General features: G+C 36.5%; 1 protein-coding gene and 1 long non-coding RNA gene across 2 annotated transcripts in view; one reads left to right on the forward strand and one right to left on the reverse strand.

Moving 5' to 3' along the window:
• The window catches only part of LOC140155896 (alkaline ceramidase 3-like), a 40,496-nt gene extending 34,393 nt beyond the window's left edge, over positions 1-6,103 (forward strand). The window contains exon 11 of the mRNA XM_072178899.1: positions 1,171-6,103. Within this exon, the coding sequence (XP_072035000.1) occupies positions 1,171-1,230 (60 nt within the window). The 3' untranslated portion in view covers positions 1,231-6,103. The remainder of the gene's footprint in view (positions 1-1,170) is intronic.
• A 1,730-nt stretch (positions 6,104-7,833) lies between these two features.
• Positions 7,834-9,636, reverse strand: LOC140154320 (uncharacterized). Its single transcript, XR_011859306.1, has 3 exons — positions 9,554-9,636; positions 9,189-9,296; positions 7,834-7,878 (listed from the first exon to the last, which is right to left on the reverse strand). It is a non-coding gene; the product is annotated as an uncharacterized lncRNA (long non-coding RNA).
• Between the last annotated feature and the right edge of the window lie 11,356 nt (positions 9,637-20,992).

The raw sequence follows: 20,992 nt of genomic DNA on the forward strand, positions 1-20,992 counted from the left end.
CTGATAAGGCAGGTAGTGCATATGCCAACGCAAACCTGTCACACATTCCATTGATTTTCAAGCAAGAAAATTAGACAAAAGTCTGACAACATGAAAGCAGTTAAATAAAAAAAAATACATATACGAAATACCCATAAAATGATAAAGAAATCAAAATGAATAATAACATATGAACAGTACCTAATTATAAACAAATGAAGTAGATAAATAAAGCTAAGTACAATGGTATTATATTATTATTAGTGATTAAGTAAAAATGAATTTATCAATTAAAATTAAGAAACATAAACAAATAATAAAAATAGTATAAATAAACAATTAAAAAGTACGTGCTTTGCCAGTGTAAACCTAATAATTGTACGAATATACCTATAATTTACAACGTGATTGTGATACATGTAATATGATAAATAGGCATATAATTAATAATTTTTTATTATATTACCATTCCCAGAATTATTTATTTGTCATTATAGGCACACGTGTCATATCTAATATAATTATATAAATGATATACTGTCATGTATTATTCATCGTGATGTGTAGCAAAATTAAAACTGAAACTGAAATAAATTTGAACTGAACTGAATATTTTAAAGGTTAGCTTATGGATAGGCTTAAAAATAGTGGGTGAGTCCGGCATCATGTGAGGTGCTACGGGGCAAAGCTGCACTGGTACCATAAAAACGAATAACAAAAATCTAAATCTAAAGTTGTCGGACCACGTACACGTGGGCACTTTATTTTTTAAATGAAACATGTAAATAATCATTACACGCCCTGCAATTTGATTTGTACATTTTCTGTATAGGTAACCCAGACCAACTGTACTACTCGTGGGTCACGTATATAGAAACTGAAGCACCCCCACCCCCCATGCCCAGAACATTTTTGTGCCGTTTCCAGGTCGTATATATTCCTTGCCCAAATCATGCAGCTCTCCAACCCAAAGTGTGTAGTAGATCAAAGCCAGGACTCAGTATATTATGTATTAACCCCGGGGTATTAACCTTATTGCATGTTTACCAGTACCTACCCCACCCCACCCCTTCGTGTTTAGCCTATTCGTCTACTGGAGTTAAACAAACTAATGATATTGAATTGGGTGAAAATTGTTGAATTTGTATGCTTTTTAATAATTTATCATTTTCTATTCTGTTTTTTCAATAGTGGAAATGGTACTGCATACCATATATGAAAGTAAACACCAAGATGCGAAAGGAGGTTTAAAACCTGCAGCAGCAAGCAGTAAGTTTTCTTTCGACAATTCCAGATAAGTTATTCTCAACTACGAAGGACTTTCCAAGACTTGAACCCACCCACCTACATACATGTATAAGTGATTATTAAACTTTCATAATTAGCAAAATGTTTATAATGCTTATAATGTTTATTTGCATGCTTTTGTATCGGTGTATTTATTATTATTTATGCGGATTGCAATGTATGGTGTACTATAAGTTACTTCTCAAAGAAGAGATACAGCAGTGTTATATAGTATTTATATAAATAGTTTTATCTTTTTTAACCTGTTGCCCTTATATAAGACAATTTTGTTCGTGATGGTCATTTGCCATTTACGCACAAGTATTTTTTACCATTATGTGCATTTTGCAAACTTGCTGAAAAACTTCCACGGGAAAAGTAATGTGGAAACTATAATGTCATCTAATGTTAGTTGTCAATCAGTTTGGGGCCTTTTGTTTTATTCGGTTGAACGTGTAACGTCACGATGCAGCTGACGCTGATTTTGACTCGGGTCAATATACATAGTATACAGGCTGTATCAAAATGATTGGTACCCTATCCGTTTCCAATGATTATCGGGACTCACTTAATTTGTAGCTTAATGTTATACATGTATAAGATAGTGAGGCTATAAATTATGTTAATTTCAACATGTTCGAGAGGATCTAATAGTGCATTTGGCAGACTTTTCACCGGGGTTTTCAATAAACATCAAGACTGATCATGGATGTCCTACACTTTGATACAGCCTGCGTATAGCGCGTTTCATTTCAATATGTAATATATTGTAGACGCCGGTGCTGTTTAAACAGGATCACTTGAGTAATATTTTATTATTTAACATAGCCAAAGAAAAAAATGAATGCTTGAAACATTTTTATTATTCACGTTTGTTAATTCAGTAATGGAATTATGAAAAACGTTTTAATTTGGGCTTGGATTTGGAACCGCCTTATTTTGTCTGAAGTATTTTCAGATTTCAATCGTCCCAGTAAATATATTTTTTAATTCATGTAAACGTTTTCCCGGTGTTGTATCATGGGTTCTTAAATAGGAATAAAAAATGTTTAAATTTAAAGAAAACACAGTTTATATTTTTCCAATGTTATAGTTGTTTTTTTATTTATTTTTTTCCCCCAACACATTTCGGGAAACAAATAACAATGATACCAAACGTGCTATAATAATAGTAAAGGTCATGAAACTTCAGGAATACGTTTTGAAAACATTTGTGTTTACCAAGTTCTTGCACCGTTAGTGTCTTTGATATAAATCATTCTAATATATTACAAATGTGTGTGTATCACTTTCTATTCTAGTTCTATCATAGCCTTATTATTACTAGTGGCCTTAATTGTAGTGCCTTGATCACATGTTAAAACTCTACATTCATTGCAAACAGCAGAACAACATTTGATAAACATGAACACCTTATATGGCCAAGTATTATAAATGTGTACAGTGAAGGCAGTGTTCATTAACACCTAAACGCTTGAAAATACGAAGATGTTATAATTGTTAACAAACGAACGTGGTAAAAGCGTGATTTTATCTGTGATTTTAACATAATCTTGTGTTAATAATAACATAAACATTTTCACGCGTTTAGTGTCAATAACATTCTCTGTATATACAAACCCTAGCCAATAACGTGTTTTTAAGTGCTGCTCTGCTGTTTTTGCAGCAAGTGCTGTACAAATGGTGTCTTAGCAATTGTGTATTGTCACGCATTCGACAATAGATAACATTATAGAATCATGTGTCTTACCTGAAAGCACGTCAGGTGAAGCCGGTTTGAGATGTTTATCCATAAGTCACTTCGCAAGATACTTCCAACCTCAGTTGAGTATTGTGTCTTTAATATAGCTTGCGTCTTCAGCCAAGACAGTTGTATACCTTTCAAGTTTTCTATTGTTGACATGTCAATTTACCAAACACTTTTGCCAAAAACTTGCCAAGACACTATTTCTTACAGTGTAGAATATTTAATTATTTTAAATCTAAGTATTTACTATACTTACAACTGTTTTGTTGTGAGTTTACATGTGTAATCTATGCTGTAAAAATGTATATAATAGTATCCTATTGATCACTGAAATGTTAAGTACTTTCCTATTATGCTTTACTTCAGGAAGTTATAGAAACTTTCTATTTTACACTGAGAAGTCATGGAATTATTTGCTGTTTTGTCCTGGTTTGAGCTAAATATGTATCAGAATCCTGTTGATTATCGTATACATTTCTTCGGCGAGTTGACGCAAGCTCTTTGTTTTATGATGCTGGTTTCGTCTTGGCGATGATGCAACAATTAATACCGCACGCTCAGAAATATTACATATAGTATAAATTCTCTACCATGTCTATCATGAACGGTATTATACATGTCTAAATCCAGTAACCATGGTATTCTACGGCACTTCTTTGATGTTCGTGTCCACTTGTAGATACGGAAAAATCCCCCATCTCTGTGAGATAAATGGTATTACACAGTAAAGATTTTGTTAGTCTTTTGAAAGTCATTGTTTTTAATCCGTTGTCTACACGATCTTATATGTCCCGGGGTCTTATGTAGAAGTCGTTCAGTAGTAATCATGATGGAATCAGCTGTAGTCGAAATTACGCGCCTTTCTTTCTTTTTTTCACTCTGAACGTGCTGTATATGAAGGCGTAAGATTTGAAAGTTAATCTAACATGTCTAAGATTTATAATGACGGATAAATCCAACATTGATTAAAAATATAATTTCTTGCTTAATTGTTTAATTTGTTTTTAATTGTTTTGTGGTAGTTGGGAGGAAATGGAATCTTCTTTGAAATTAAATTTCAAGTCTGCAAAAACAGTTTTATTATTGAATACATTGAATGTTTCAATTCAGCATTGTGAAAATATAACTGCACTACTAGAAATATATATATATATATATATTTATAAATATATTTAAATATATTTAAATGTAGTGAATCGTGGTATTATTTTAAACCATCATTCGATACAGCACTGTTTCGTATAGGTGTTGTTATATATTTATAAATATGCATACATAACCGCAGTTTATATATGTATTCATAACCACCACAGTTTATTAAAACCTCGATACCTTTTCTGATTTTTAAACATCTTGATTATTGTCTGAATAGTATATCAAAACAGAAAATATGTTCCAACTGTCCAGCAGAGAATCAAATGATGGATTGAAAAGGAACAGTCTGAATATTGTAAAAATCAAAAAATATCTGCCAATTCGTACAGTTCCAGATACAGTTAATTATACAATAAAGCATGTTTCCTGAGTGAGTTTAAGAAACATGCAAATTACTGCTTTTTTAATATCATTAAATAATTCAACAGCATTATAAGTTTCGTGCCTCAAAAGCAGGACATTTCAACGCGTAATTGTGTTTGTAATTTGGATGCAATGTCCGATGTAAAGTACGTTTGGTGTGAGCTTGTGGTGTTTTTTGTTTGTTTGTTTGTGTGTGTGTGTGTGTGTGTGTTTTCTTTCTTTTATTTTTTTGTTGTTGCTCATTTGTTATGGTTTTATAGTAGTTTTCTTTATAAGTAATATACACAGTTTTGCTTTCAGTAATGTAGCTAATGTATTCCACTTATCGGTTTCAGTCATGCACAAGTAACACATGATACTGAACTGATGATGATCAGTGATAGGGAGGAAGACCGGAGTTTAGACGACTTCCAATAATCATCTTGAAATTCACTATGGTGCTACAACTAATCCGACAGATAATGGTGAAATTTTATACATAAGAATTCCATGATTTAACTATTGCAATTTTTTACAGTTTTATACATGGGTTACAAAAATATCTCAAACTGCTCTTCTTGCAAAACCATTTAAAATAAAGAAGTTCACACTATCTATGATGTTTTATTACATACGGATCAAACTTGTATGATTGTGAAAAACCAGTGAACACAAGTCCGTTAGTGACCGCAACACTATTCGCCGTAGAACTTGTAACCATGGTAACCATCACTACCATATATATCAATGGTTAGAACAATTTTTGAATATATCGCCCTGCATTACCAGGGCCGGATTTACCTTTTTGGGGGCCCTGGGCCAGGCCAACATTTGGAGGCCCCTAACGTACCGTAAGGAAGGCATGTGCACTCAAGTGGCCAAGTTTTTAGATTTTACTAAGACATTTGCGCTCGAAGCGCGCGAAAAATTTCAATTTTAGACTATTGTAGCCCAAATTAAAGCTGAATTTTGCTATACCATAGGCCAGTGAGCGCTTGCAATTTTTGTACCCTATTTTGGCCCAAAACATGGTGTTTTTCGGCTAAAATGGAAGATGCCCGGGAAGATGCACACTGCACAGGGCAATTTTGGGGGCCCCAAAAATTTGGGGGTCCTGGGCCCGGGCCCATCTGGCCCTATGGTAAATCCGGCGCTGTGCATTACAAGCAAGTTGCCCCATATACATCATTTGTGTATGTCTGCAATCATAGATAGATACAATACCGCCCTTTTCAAAGATCCTAATCTTGCAGATGCGAGTGATCAGCGTGATATGAATAGGCGGCAGGCCAACTAGTATTCTACAGAACTACGACCCAGGTCTTTATCTCTGTTCTTTGACATCTATGGTTCAATGCAGAGGTATCGCGTGAACGTACTAGTGCGGTGCGATATATGAAAAAAAATTTATAACCTATTGCTATGGTAGTTAATCCTGTTACATCATAATACAAACAAAATTACGATCTTAAATGAGTGAAATATACAATAAGCGATGTTATATTGTTGATTGTATTGTGTTTGGAAAGTGTATTGTACGTTAAAAGTGAATCATGTAACGTATACGCAATAAATGAAGTCTAAAATAACAAATATATCGTCTGCATGTTGCTTTCGTGTTGTGAAAAAAGTATAGATATCACCTTTGCTAATATACAGACACTTTTACACATACCAACGGGCCATAAAACGAACATGTACCCACCGTTGGGCTAATACAATTCTCATAAACCGTATACCCCATCATGGGCTACAATATGAACGATTCTCATAAGAGATAGCGTACAACATGCATGCCAAGCTACCCATTAGATGGGCTACAATGCAAACGATTCTCATAAAACAACGTAGCCTCCCACATTAGATGGGCTACGACGAACGATGATCATTACACACTGGAATTAGGTACATTCATGTACAGGTATTCCATAAATGAGCTGCCCTGTTCATTTGATAATTATTTTACTAAACATTTTGACATTATGACTACAAGACAAGATATGTAAATGACCTAAATTTAACCAAAAATAAGAAAAACTTCTGATCATACCATATGTACAAGAGGTTCCATTCTTTGGAATTCTTACACTCTTTGAATACTCTGACATACAGATTTTGATGCAGACAAATGGCTTAATAGAACGAAATTCTAATTTTTGAATGTCCAAAATAATATGGTATCAAATTACTTCAGGACACGTGATCTGTGCAGAAATATGTGTTTTAGGGTGAAACTTGCCGAAATAAGGAATGCATCATGCAGTTATTGTTAACTACGTGTATGCACACAACACAGGGGCACTCACAATAGGCAATTGAACCCTACTGGTAGCGCTGTGTTGTAGCTATAGGGGATGAACTAGTTAGCGTCATATATCAAAAAGTATAAAAGCTATGATTTTAGTACTTGCTCTATGTTTCAATTACTTATTCTTTTCCAAATATCTGAATTTTCAACCCGGTACAAGCTTTAATAACGGGGGAACATACATTTTTATGAAAAAGAAATCCTACCATCTATCCAAACTCGCCGTGTTATTCCAATGCACATTTTGCTTCACCGGGCAGCCCGGGTTTGGTCGTATTTGGAAGATTGGTGTCATAAAACCGTAATAGGTACACATTTAGTACTTTCTGTCAATCAAGTATGGCTTATTCTCTACATGTCAATCTTTAAATAATTAGCATAGTCCTTATAATAACGGTGGTCCGCCTTGATGAGTAAATGACAGCAAACCAGTGAAAAATACCCCAAAACTAGGTCAGTGGAGCTCCACTCGTACATGTCAATAGCGTCATTATCGATTGGATTAGTCGTCCGTAACGGACAATTCGGTCGCTCATTGGATTAATATTATCATGTGGTAATAAATTTGCATTGGACAATAGATTACTATATAATGGTTTAGTACTGCATAGGCCTATATCGGTTTAATCTTCAATAAGCGGGTTTATGGCTGGAAAGGTCACGGTGAATTTGCCGTGGACGTAACTGCACTATGGTTTAATAAGTTATATGATCAGTGCAGAAAATGGTTTAAAGATTAATGGCATTCAATCGGTGTCGTAGCCAGGGCCCGGAGCTGCATAAGAAGTCTGTCCCACCCTTGACCCTTCTTTTCTAGGGTCTATGGTCCCACCTACCACCACGGGTGCTGGCCGCCTAGATATTTACGAATTGTAGACCGTATAAGCTTACTTTTTAGCCCCCTTGAAAGTTGCCTCCCCTCCCCTCTGAAACGTGGCTACGCCACTGCATTCAATGGAATAACGAATGTCCAATCTCAAGCCAATAAATGCGTGTGAATGTTTTGCTTACCTTGATGTATGTCGTGTTACGATGAAGGAACCGATATCGCATATCCAATCTGCAAATATTAAATATAGGGCCTAATGTATAAATGACAACTGCATGTGTAGTTTGCTTCCATGTATACCAGTAACATTGGATCACTCTTAGGTTCAACTTCAAAACCCACGGTTTAATTTCGTATACAGGAACCTTTTAATAAAAATAGAGGTTCTTTATCTGACCCTTATTATCTTTTTGTTTTGTTTTGTGTTTTGGTTAACGAGCTTTTCTAACTAGTCTAATCCTCAGTAAATCAAGACAACATAACAAGCCTATTAAATTAATCATAAAAAGTTCTTAAACCGAAAAAATATGTCAAGTATTTCAAGGAACCAGAAACAATTGAAGCTTTGGACAGGGGACACCTTGAATCGTGATGCCGCCCTCTTACACCTTTTTGTTCACGCCGTGTTGGCGGTTGCCGTCTCAAAGTTTGCATAATACATTCTGCCGGTTGCTAAGACCTTTTAAGGTCTCCTGTTGTTAAGCACATTTTAATCAGATTACGTAACTGGCCTGCTCCCTTGACGCTGACCAGTGCAATCACGCAATACATTTTGGGGACTAAATTAAGTTAAAACATAGGCCTTGTTTTGAAGGCCTATGGTTAAAAAGTAATGATAAAAAAAATCCTTGAAATTTTGATTATCAACAACGTAAACCTGTACCCCGACTTTAAATCATCCCAATCGGCCACACAACTGCCGAAATGCATCCGGGTACGTTTTGTACACAAACCTGTTCAATTCGGCACAGATACATTGGCGAAAATAACGCTGAAAATTCACTTTTTGTTGAATTGTGCCCCTCCAAATTTCAGATTTAGGTTGAGACGTGTTTTCTAGAAGTTCACTGAAAATCGCATGGAGATGTGATATTGCGAACGAAGCAGAAGCACGTTTTACTACCATGACTACCGCTATACCCATTACCATGATATGATTACAATTCGATCCTAATTCGCCTCACAACGAGCGAGATTCGTGTTCATGTGAATACGTTTTATACACAAACCTATTCAATTCGAGCATAGAAACAGTGGTGAAAACAACCCTCAAAAGTCACTTTCTCTTTTATAATACTCCTCCCAATTTCAGATTTAGGTTGAGACATGTTTTCAAGAAATTCACAGAAAATTGCATGACACATATTAAACACCACCTTCACAATAGGAAATGGCCCTAGCAACGGGGAGACTGAATACAGAGTGGATGTTTAGTATCGGAGGCTTCGTATTTTCTTTCCGCCATCTTTACATCAAAGCATTATTTTGGTTCTTACCATAGTGGCATTTTACCTAAAATTACCACTAAACAATATACTTACACAAACACCATATGAAATGCTGCAGCAAGAGACGTAAATATATGCCACCATGCATGAAGCTGTAATATGGGCCACCACAGGAACACAGGAAATTGGTAACGTACAGATCTAAAATGGCAGAAAATAAAATAGTAACAAAATAGGGAAGAATAGTAACGTTTTTGAAAATACAGACCTACTCAGAATTGTGTGTAACATCCATTGCTGATTTGTCACGGATTTTCAAATTGACGACGTGACGCGTATAGACAGGAACCTGCAACTGCTTTTTACACGTTTGCATTTTGTCAAATATTTTTCGATTTATTTAAAAAAAAGTATTTTGGGGAACTTATAATATTATCAATGTGTTAAGTTATACTAACCTTACAGTGTTGCATTGGTAATTGTCAGTCAACCAACAGCACACTGCTATCACGTAAAATAAGCAGGCCATCTTCATGTACCAGGGATTGCAATCGTATTTACTGTGGGTGGTAGAGTATTAATGAAATTAAATGTAAGTTAAATTATTTTTGTTAACACTGTTAATGGCTTCGGCTAACAAATTAAACGGTTTGAACCGGACTTCAAGGGCAGAGGCTCAGTTATCGGGCAGGGGGAGGGGCCAAGTTGCCCCCCGGCTCGAAATTCCGGGACAAAATTGCCCAAAAGTTGTAATGTGCATCTTCCTTTGGTCCGCTTTCAGTTCTAATTTTGACCCAGGCATTTTAGCATAAAATTTGAATATTTTCGCGACCTTCGGGCATTTGACCCACACTGAAAGCCAAACTGGAGTCTAGGTGACTCTAAAAGTAGAGTCCAGCCACTCTGCGACTCTATGTCTAAAATGACTCCATATTGGGAGTCATTGACTCCCTTGAAGAGTCAAAATTTCTTGACTCCGCTGAAGAGTCATTGTTGATGACTCTACACAGGAGTCATTTTACTCCCAATATAGAGTCATTTTAGACATAGAGTCGCGTAGCGGCTGGACTCTGCTCCTAGAGTAACCCAGACTTCATTAATATAGAGTCACTCCGATTGTCCGAAAAAAGACAAAATAATGATACAACATAGATGTACATCAAGATAAAAAGTATAGACCTACCGGAATAGGAGACTTTACTCTGAGTTTCACGCCATTGGCGATTGTCAGACGACACGATGGAGACAATTTGGCTTGACCACCATCCCCTTGGAATGGGAGAATATACATTCCATGGTGTCAAGAACCAAGCAATTACAGAGTCTGACTCCCTTGAAGAGTCATAAATTTCTTGACTCCGTCGACGACTCTGAATGTAGAGTCAATTGACCCCACAGGTAGAGTCAACTGACTCTCCCGTGATAATCAGGTGATTCCTTTGGAGTTTGGAGAGTCAGTGCTAGTTTACTCCACTTATAGAGTCACTTGACTCCATTCTGGCTATCAGTGCAATAAAGTCATTTTAGTGGCGGATAGATTTGGAAATTTTACCTCCCTGCCTTGTACTATTGAAATTTAAATGACTCTTAGCTCTTTAAAAATGGTTCCTGGTTCACTAGATAATCTCAGGACCAGGAGCTGCCTTTTCCAAATGTGTGGCTCCTGGTCATGCTTATTTTGAGGCTTGGATATGTATCAGATTCTTTATAGCGTTAACGTAATAAAGCAGAATTACCTTAACGACACAATGGTAAATAATATCCCAACTATTAAGCACAGCGCAAATACAATCTGAAAAGCAATTTGGATAAAAATATTATTGTATTATATTCAATTTTGTGACCTAAACTTTGTTTACCCACATAGAACGAACTGGATCAGTGATATCCGAGCACCGCATTTGAACATTTCTTTATTTTTTGAGACGCCAGATTAATTTTATTAATAGATAGTTGTTTACATCTCCCTTTAGATTAAAATTAGAGACCGATTTTGTTCTTAGACCGACATCATTCTCCCGTTGAAATATTACGAATGTGTCATCAACATAGCGAAACCAGACTTTGGATGGAGATAATTCAAGGGCTAATACAGTTTCATACAGGGCTCAAACAGATTCATAGATTGCATGTCGTTGGTAAAACTGGATCTCCACAATGTGGCGGTCGTATTTTGTTTGAATCCTAGCGATTCACAAAATGTTTATAGGGGTAACCCGCAACCCCAAATCAACACCTCGCAGGGATATCGGACACGAACTATCTCCATAATACAACTGTTTAATGAGATTAGAGAAACCAACTGGTAACTCCTTACTCATAGAGGAACATACACTGCCCACAACCCGAAATTATCTAGGAAAATAATCTAGTGAGTTTAGACGAAAGTGTAAAATTTTCTTTTAGTATGTTACCTGTACCTACGAACGTACACAGCTGTACGAAAAGGTAGAATTAGACTCATCCGCAAAAAGAAGCTATATAGTACCTATACCACATTGCCCTGGAAATGATAAAGAAATTACTTACGAAAAAATAAAAGTCATCATCGGCAGTGATCCATGTTAACATCATCATAACTACAAATAGTATGATAGCACCTACTGGATTAGATGAGCGGGGTGGCGATTGCGATTCCCACCTGGAAGAAAGGTATAGAACACACGGGGAATAATAGGCCTATTGGGCATTACTTTTACTCATAATCAAGGTAAATTGTGGTGTTCCGATATATCGATACATACACAGTTCGATAAGAGGATCTCTATTTGGGGGAATTTACGCATGTATTGCATATGAAAATGGACACTAAAAGTTACTTTTTCCAGCGACAGAAAGTTGCCCTATTTTATTTACTCGACCAGTGTCCAGACTCGAGTCGAGAAGAGGAATTCTTCAGTATAGAAATAGTCTGCACATGTACAAATAATGATGGACAAGAACGTCACCCCGCATAACCCCAGATGTTACTCGGAAAGGCGCCTGAGTTTGTGTAAAGCACGATAAGGCATCCCTTTTAATGACACAATTGAGAAAACATGCAAACTGACGTACCTTGTCGACAAAAGTGCGGGAAAAATGTGATAGTGATTAAAACAATACGCCTTTGAAATTGACTGTTATCATGATGAACATTCGTCTGATTGTATTAGAAATACTATGCAATGAAGATCCTTGGAGTGCAAGTATCGTTGGCCTAGAGGATAAGTACTCTTATGTAACTTGCAGGTCATCCCGGGCAGGTCATTTCGAATGATGATTTATTCATAAAATGTTGCAGCGAGTACAACAACGCCGCATTGGCAATCGCACATATTCAATTATAAATAGGTTTTTGGGTGGTTTTTTTTCAGGATTACTAAATTATTCCAACCTTACTTAAGATTTGAAATTTTTTGTGGTCAATATTAGTATTAAAGTATTACGTATAAATAGCTTACACGCAGTAAATAAGAACGACAATTGTCCACATCATAGGAACTCGATCCATCATCTGTGTGAAAATAGCAAAAGAAAGAGTGAAAGAGAGAGCACAAACCAATCAGATATATTATAGACTACTGCATGTTTATATCAATTACATTAATGCTAGATTTGTGATAATATCTCATTCATATACCTGTGTTGAAAATAACAGCGTCATGTGATAGACAAAAGAGCCCACTCCTAAACCTGTAAACGAAAAAACCCCAATAATTATTATTATCGTTTGCGTTGCACGATTATCAGATATAGACAAGAATATTGCTATTGCTAAGTTGCTATTAGTATTATTTATTATTATACAATTGCGTGAATTTAACACTTGGCTGTAATACATGTTGTAAGGTTTGTCTTTTACAACATTGTTATAATAATTCTCAGTTTTGTACGATTTCCTTTTCTGGAGGATCCCTTTTTCTGGGGAATTTACACATTATACATTGCATGTAAAAAAATAAAAGTGAACTTGATTTCTGGGGAAACAACTGTAAAGGTTATTTTTTCCAGCGACAGAAAGTGGCCATCCCCACTTTGTGCACTTCAGGCCTTGCCGTTTGAGGCGATTTACATTCAAGTTTCAGCACTTTAATGTATTCGATTTATTGTAATAAATTAGCCTTAATCCATGGGAACGAAAGAGAGGGTGTCATTTATAGCCCAGTCAAATGAATTCACCAACCACTAATTGCGACAGAATCCATTCCACATGCATCCATCTCCAAAAAGAAATGTTATTTCTGGCACCACGTTTACCACATACCTTGAAGAGCCCTCACAATCCGTCACCATTGGAGACTTTGAATCAAGATATCACAACTTGTTTATAGGGAGTACCTCAAGGATCGGTATGCGTGGCACCTCTGTATACATTCTATACCGCCCCCTGAGCAAAATTATCGCGAAACACAATATCTTGCACGTTATGTAAGTTGAGGACACCAAATTTTACGTCCTCTTAAGCCTCAGGAAAGGGTGTCTGTAATTCGTCTTGAAGCCTGTATCAAGGACATCAAAGCGTGGGCCATAAACATCAAGCTCTAATTCAACGATGAGAAGACCGAGATAGTACACTTCGGCTCTCGTTTTGTCTACACTGAAAATATTCGCTCTGTTGAAATGGTGACTATAGCAATATGAAGGTTTTCTGTCGTGAAAAACGCAACGGCAATTTGAACCTCGGTGTTTCCCCGCTGCGGCAACAAATGTTTTCCAAAACTTTGGGGGAGAAGAATAAATCTTCAACTAGCGGGAAATTGCAGCGTCAAAAATCGCAATGGAGACAAAACACATGGCAACTTACATACTAGAACGCCATAACTAACAACAGCACGGAATTCCGCCTTGTCTCTCAAAGCTTGTATCATTCCATGCAGCCCAAGGACAACAAAGAATAAGTTAGTTACTGTATTCCCTGAAAAAAAGAGAGATACAGAGGAACATTATCAGAAATTCGAATAACCTTTTATATTTTGAAAAGAAAGAAAAACAATTCTGGTGCACATAATCAGTATATAAACAATAATGGGCGTTTCTAATTGGTACCGGAGCAAATTCAGTTAATATACAGGACAATACGAACACACATCGGACAACTACCGAACATATGTATTCGGCACACTCCGTTTCAAGTTTTGTGCATGCACAAAACTTGCCGACGAACTCAACGAACATCAACTAACACGAAACGCATTTGGTGGATAATAGCAGAACATAAAACGCACAACAATGGATTTACTAAAATAGTTCATCGGATTCCGTTTCTTGTACGTTGGGCCGATCCGGTGATGTTTGACAGGTGAATTACTTGCAACGATGAATATCCAATGGAAAACACAAAGAATGTGGTTTTATCAACAGTAGTATCCTTTTTAAAGGAACACTCCGGCAAGCACAACATTATGCCTTATATGTTAGAAAAATATCCAGCAAACAAATAAATGTCGGGTCCCAGCAAACACAAAAACGTTTTAAAAACGTTTTAAATAAGTTATATTTTGGCTTTTGGTTTAGGTAAAAACGTTTTAATAACATTAAAATGTCGGGTTATATAAAGGTCATGATAACGTTTTAAAATGTTTTGTATGAAAACACACTACAACAATATTTTTAAATGTTTTCAAAAATGTTATTGTAAACTATTTTTGCAAACATTTTTGCCAAATATTGTGTCAATACTTAAATAACATTATGTTAAAATATTTGAACCCAGCAAACACAGAAATGTTCTTAAAATGTTTTTTCAAAACCTTTAATAACATTTAAATGTCGGGTTATATAAAGGTCATGAAAACGTTTTTAAAACGTTATTGAAAATATTTTGGGCAAACATTTTTCACAAAATATTTTTCAACCCCAAAATAACATTCTGTTTAGAATGTTTTGTATCAAGTTTTCAAGAATGTTTTTGGAATGTTATTAAAACGTTTTTATACCCTTTATATAACCCGACAAATAAACGTTTTCTGTAAAACATTTTTGTTTGCTGAGCAGTAGATTCTCAAAAAATGTTTTTTAAGGTTATGAAAACGTTTTATACTCTTAATATACCCTTTATATAACCCGACATTTAAACGTTTTCTGACAACCTTTTATAACCTTTTGCGAATGATGTCGAAAACGTTTTGTGGTTGCTGGGGTTATATAAAAAGGACATATAAAGGGTATAAAACGTTTTCATATCATTCATATCATTCAAAAACATTTGTTGATAACCTACTACATATATTCTAACATAATGTTATATAAGTGTTGACGAATGAAGGCAGAACTAAGAGAATACGGTGTCAAAAGAATACAGCAAAAGCTAGCAAACCCTGGAAGCAGGCATAAGCTACAAAAAGACAAAACAAGCATTAACACTTGAGAGATCACAGATGGTTGCCCTGCAAGATGAGGATGGGAAAGTAATAACAGACCGGGATGGAATTGTATCCAGAGTTGAACATTTTTACCAGAACCTCTACAGCAGCAAGATCCCAGTAGGAGGCCCACATTTAGTCTCAACCAGCGATCCCAATATACCACCCATCAACACAGATGAAGTAAGCACCAGGAGAGGATCAGATACTGACTGATGTGTTGAAGGAGGGAGGTGCAGTTGTAATAAGTAAGCTAGCTGATCTCTTCACACAGTGTATCCGAGAAGGCAAAATACCAGACAATTGGGAGTAATGCCATTATCATCGAATCTTACACAAACAAACTGTATGAACAGGGGTGGATGTCATAAAATGTTAACACATCCAGTCTGTCGGTTGCTAGGGCCATTTCCTATTGTGAAGGTGGTTTTAATTTTGAATGACAAGCTCCAGATTAGATTTGGTTTCTTATAGGTGAAATATCCTGTAAGATTTCCCCGAACTGTGGTTTAAAAAATCATACAAATTAAATTTTGACAGAGTCGTTTAGAAACCTGCTTCGCTCGCTTGCGCAAAAACTCCCGTCCCCGTGTTATCAAGACACATTAAATAAATCCCCTTATTTCAACAAATGACGCTCCCATTACTTTGTTTTCATTGTAAGAATAGACTGGCTGAACATGGGTTGCTAGTCAAGAAATAAACATATTTTGCAAGATCTGGATGTGCCCTGTTCACTGATATATATTTCGTCACTATCTACCAATGTAGCACAACATAGCAAATCGATACAGAAAATTGAAATGGAAGAAATGTAGGCCTATTATGGGATAGTGTAAGATACGTTCTCTGCTTCAAGCCACAACTTATTAAAGTTGTTTCTTGTTAATATGCAAAAGAGACATTTTACTCTCGGTATTAATTGGGGTGTCACGCCACGTAAATATAACAGGAGATAAAAATACTGCTTTGTGTTTATCACTTTCCAGAAGATATGTGTATTTTGGAAAAATAATTCAAACAAATATCTTTGTAATAACTCACAAAATGTCAGAAAGACAACAATGCTACACACATTTTCAATATTTTTACACTTTTTTGTGAACGTAACCAGATACAGTTAACAAGTGTAGTACAACCCCCAGAAATTTACTTCGTGTGTTCGAATTTTACTGTGTCTAGATATTCCATAGCGATAGTAAAAAGTCCTTCTCTTTCGCTCACAAATACGGGCAATTTTCTGTGAATTTCTTGAACAAGTCCTAAATCTGTTTACAAAACGTATTAGCGTGCATTTCGCACGTTGTGTGGCCCATTGAGATCAAATTTTAGATTTTCCATAGCGGTAGTCAAAAGTGCTTCCTTTTCGTTGGCTGACACGTATCGTCCTGCAATTTTGTGTGAATTTCTAGAAAACATATCTCAATCTAAATCTGAAATTTTGTTGCGCACGAAAGAGAAGCACGGGCAACACAACGAGCTGTACGTTTTTATACACAAGCATGTTCATGCAATTCGTCACAGAAACCTTGGCGAAAACAAGGGTCAAATATACATTTTTATTTTATTTTATTACAAACCTCTGAAAACTTTTTAACCCATCATCAAAGTCCAAAACCATATTGGCACTTACGACGCGTCGTCTATATTACTCAAAGTATGTATCCATCGTAAACGTTCAATTTACGACACGTCTCCAATATTACTCAAAGTACGTATCCATCGTAAACGTTCTTCAATTTATGACGCGTCGCCTATATTACTCAAAGTACGTATCCATCATAAACGTTGTTCAATTTACGACGCGTCGCCAATATTACTCAAAGTACGTAACATCGTTAACCTTCTTCAATTTACGATGCGTATACTTAACCTAAATCTGTGTACAAAACATATTAGCGTGCATTTCGCACGATGTGTGGCCCATTGAGATCGAATTTTAGATTTTCCATATGGATTCTCTAACTCCTCTCTCGAACCACCTCTCCTCCTAATCTAGGATAATGGCTTCCTCAGGGTTGAAGAAGTGTTCAGTGTTCTTGTTACAGTGGTTATAAACAGCGGAGTTTTGGGCTTCGCTGGAGCTTGGGCGCATGTGTTGGTTCAAGCGCGCTCGTAGAGATTGTTTTGTCTCACCTACATAAGAGTCTCCCATGATGCAGTTTTGTCTACAGTAGAATTCATCCCGACCTTTGCAGGACTTAAACCCCATTAAAAGCTATTAAACCAAGATAACACTCATCTTCGCTGGTTAAATCCACACTACACATGTTTCTGTTTTACCTGTGCGATATTGCAATGAGCTTGTATTATAGTTTCAGTTGGGTGAACGTTTATAAACAAACGCAAGGTAACAATACTGTGTGGGCCTTTGTTTCCGAAATGAGACAATAGTCTGCATATTGTTAACCAGCATTCTTGAAAATGAGAAACATAATGGTTATACACCAATCCGACTAGGCCATTCCTGCGGTGTCCCCGACGTAAAACTGCGGTGTCCCAAGGTCGGGGGTTCCATCAATTACTTGTTAGTGTGCTATACAGAATTGTACACAACAGTAATTTTCAATACACGACCATGAATTGATTGAACAAATTAAATCTCCCGCACTGGTACAATTGTGGTTCCGTCAATAGAGGGCCAAATACAGTAAACGCTTCTCGGATTGGTGTATAGACATAACACGGTTTGGAAATAATTTCTTCATATTTTTTTTTGTTATCTGTCGTTTACATATCCTTCCTAAAACACCAAATTTCGAATATTTCCAAACACCTAAATTAGCTAAAAATTTAGGACATGTTAAAAAACTATATTTTCTAGAATTTCAGAGAGTACTTTAAATGTTGGCCGGTTATTTTTCACACAATGACGTTGACTAGGCAATAACATACATTATTATGTTTTGATGGATCCAAGTTGTGATAATATTGGATCCAAAACATAATAATGATAAAATTGGATGCTTTACGCCCAATATTTATTGGTCTCGCTATGAGTTGTAAAATATTGGACTCGACTACGTCTCATCCAATATTTTAAAACTCATAGCTTGACCAATAAATATGGGCTCAACCGATCCAATTTTATATCACTGTTTGTAGAGGTCACGCGTCAATGGTGAGAGTACTGTGTATTATGTATAGGAAAATGAACTGTAACTGCAGTATGCACAGTCCGGGGCCGGGGTCCGGGGCAGCACAGGTAATGCCATAAACTAGATTGCACTGTTTATCTCTGGGGGGTTTGTCCTTGACGAGCTTCCCCCGTAGGATGTTAGTAGGTTTGAAGCATGTAGTGATGCCGAAGGGCTTGAAAGAGTTCTTAAGCCTTTCAGATAACCCAGCGATGTATGTGATGAAGATCGTGAACACGTTTTTAAAACGTTATTGTAAAATATTTTGTCAATACAGTTATTCTGTTAGAATGTTTTGCATCACGTTTTTAAAACGTTTTCATATCTCTTTTTTTTTCTTTCTTTTTTTGCGCTACCCGATTGAGTTTTACCGAGCTAAACCTAAGATTCGGGGGCTATACCCTGGTTTTGTGGGCTAGTCCTAGGAATGGGCTTCAATACTCTAGAATTGCTCCCGATTTGAGTTATGGGCTTCAAAACCCTAGAATCGCTGATCGTATTTGAGTTTTGCCTGGATAAATCCAAGATTCGGAAGCTATGGCACCGGGCTATGGCATTGCTGCCCATTCTTAGGAATGGACTGCAAAACCCTAGAATCGCTACCAGAATTGATTTTTGCTGTGCTGTTCCTTAGTACTTTGGGGAGCAAAACCCAAGAATGGGCTGGCGAAACCCGGGTATAGCGACCGATGTTCTTTGGTTTTGCTTTAAAATTATACACTTATGCTTCCATACACATGTTATACCATTAATACAACATAGTGCTCAGCACACGCACCCCACACCTCCTCGCATAAGCTCGCATACACGGTCGTATCCACACCAATACCTACAGAATTCGGCGAAGTAAAATGACACCAAGTAATTTTCTTCACACCAATCGACAGCTGAAGTTCGAGGGCTCCAAAATCCCGTATTGTCATTAGCTTTGTCTAGTCTAAGATCCATGATAGATTCACAAGAACTTCTCTGCTATGATGATAACAACGCGTATGTTATGGTGTTTTCACGATTTAGACCAGCTTATACCATGTATACAGTGCGTAAAATTAGGCCTTGGCCTACATATTGTATTAAGTGCAAGCAAAAAGGTCTTTGCACTTCAATCTTTAAGCTTGCAAGGTCATTAAACTTTTATCATGGTTATCTTTGTTTCCAAAGTAAACTTGGATACCTAGTTTGAACGTTGTAAAATATATCTAGATTTGTACCTGGTCCAACGACCACCAGGTACTGGTCGGGTCGAATCATCAGAATTAAAGAGGCGTGTTCCGATTTTTTTATGTTCCGTTTTTCGCAGTTTACTGTGTATGAGAAGTAGTTTGAAACAAATTGCATTGATTTAATAATTCCAATTGCACTCAAAGGTGTATTGGACTGTCAATTTATTTTACACTATCTGCATCTATGAGAGAGGAATATATCGCCCAACTAAACATGCTAGAGTGCTGATGAAATTCCCAAACCATGCTAGGTTTATTTGCAGCAGGATACTAGCTGATACTATTTGGCTACTAAATGTGGACATTTTGGGGGAAAAGCCATAAAAACATGACCCAGTTCAGTAGGGCATTGTACTCCTAGAGATGGTCAAAAGATTGTAATAAACCAGTCTCCTTCACTGACCAATCACAGACGCCGTAATAAAAGCCTTCGGACATACGCGGTATTAGAGAAAATCCATAAAACTTAACCCAGTACACTATACCAGAGATGTAGTGATTGTTTGTAAACACCCTAACCTGAGCTATTGGCCTTACACTTCAGTCCCATGTGGCTTACATTATTGGTTGCAGTTAGACTATACATCGAAAATGTCCTCTTAAAATGTTTGTGGACCAATGTCTTTTCAAACGTGTTTTTCAAACAATTTTAGTACAAATTAATATGTAATTCATTAAAATCGCTCAATTTTTTTCAGAAAGTTGGCCCACAAACATCCCAGTGGGCACAGGTTAGGATTTCGACGTTGAATCAACGTTGATACAACGTCGAAGTTTCAACCTAACCTGATTTCAACCTGATTTCAACCTAGACGTTAGTTGAAATCCGGTTGAAATTTCAACGTTGATACAACGTTGAAATTTCAACCTGATTTCAACTAACCTCTAGGTTGAAATCGGGTTGAAATCAGGTTGAAGTCCATCAGGTTGAGGTCCATTTGCAAATACAACGTGATTTCAACCTGATTTCAACGTCGAAATTGATTTGGACGTCGAAATTTCAACCTGATTTCAACGTGATTTCAACGTCAGTTGTGCCCACTGGGATATCATGAGATATGATATAGGTAGTTAACCCCTTCGCTACAGTAGTTAAAAAATGCGTAGATTTGGTGGGGGTGCGTAGATTTGGTCAACAACAAAAAAAACTTGAATTCAAGTTGTAACCTGAAAATTCTGATGCCTGTTTAATTGAA

The sequence above is a fragment of the Amphiura filiformis genome, chromosome 6 (genome assembly GCF_039555335.1).
Source record: "Amphiura filiformis chromosome 6, Afil_fr2py, whole genome shotgun sequence".
Classification (NCBI taxonomy): Eukaryota; Metazoa; Echinodermata; class Ophiuroidea; order Amphilepidida; family Amphiuridae; genus Amphiura; species Amphiura filiformis.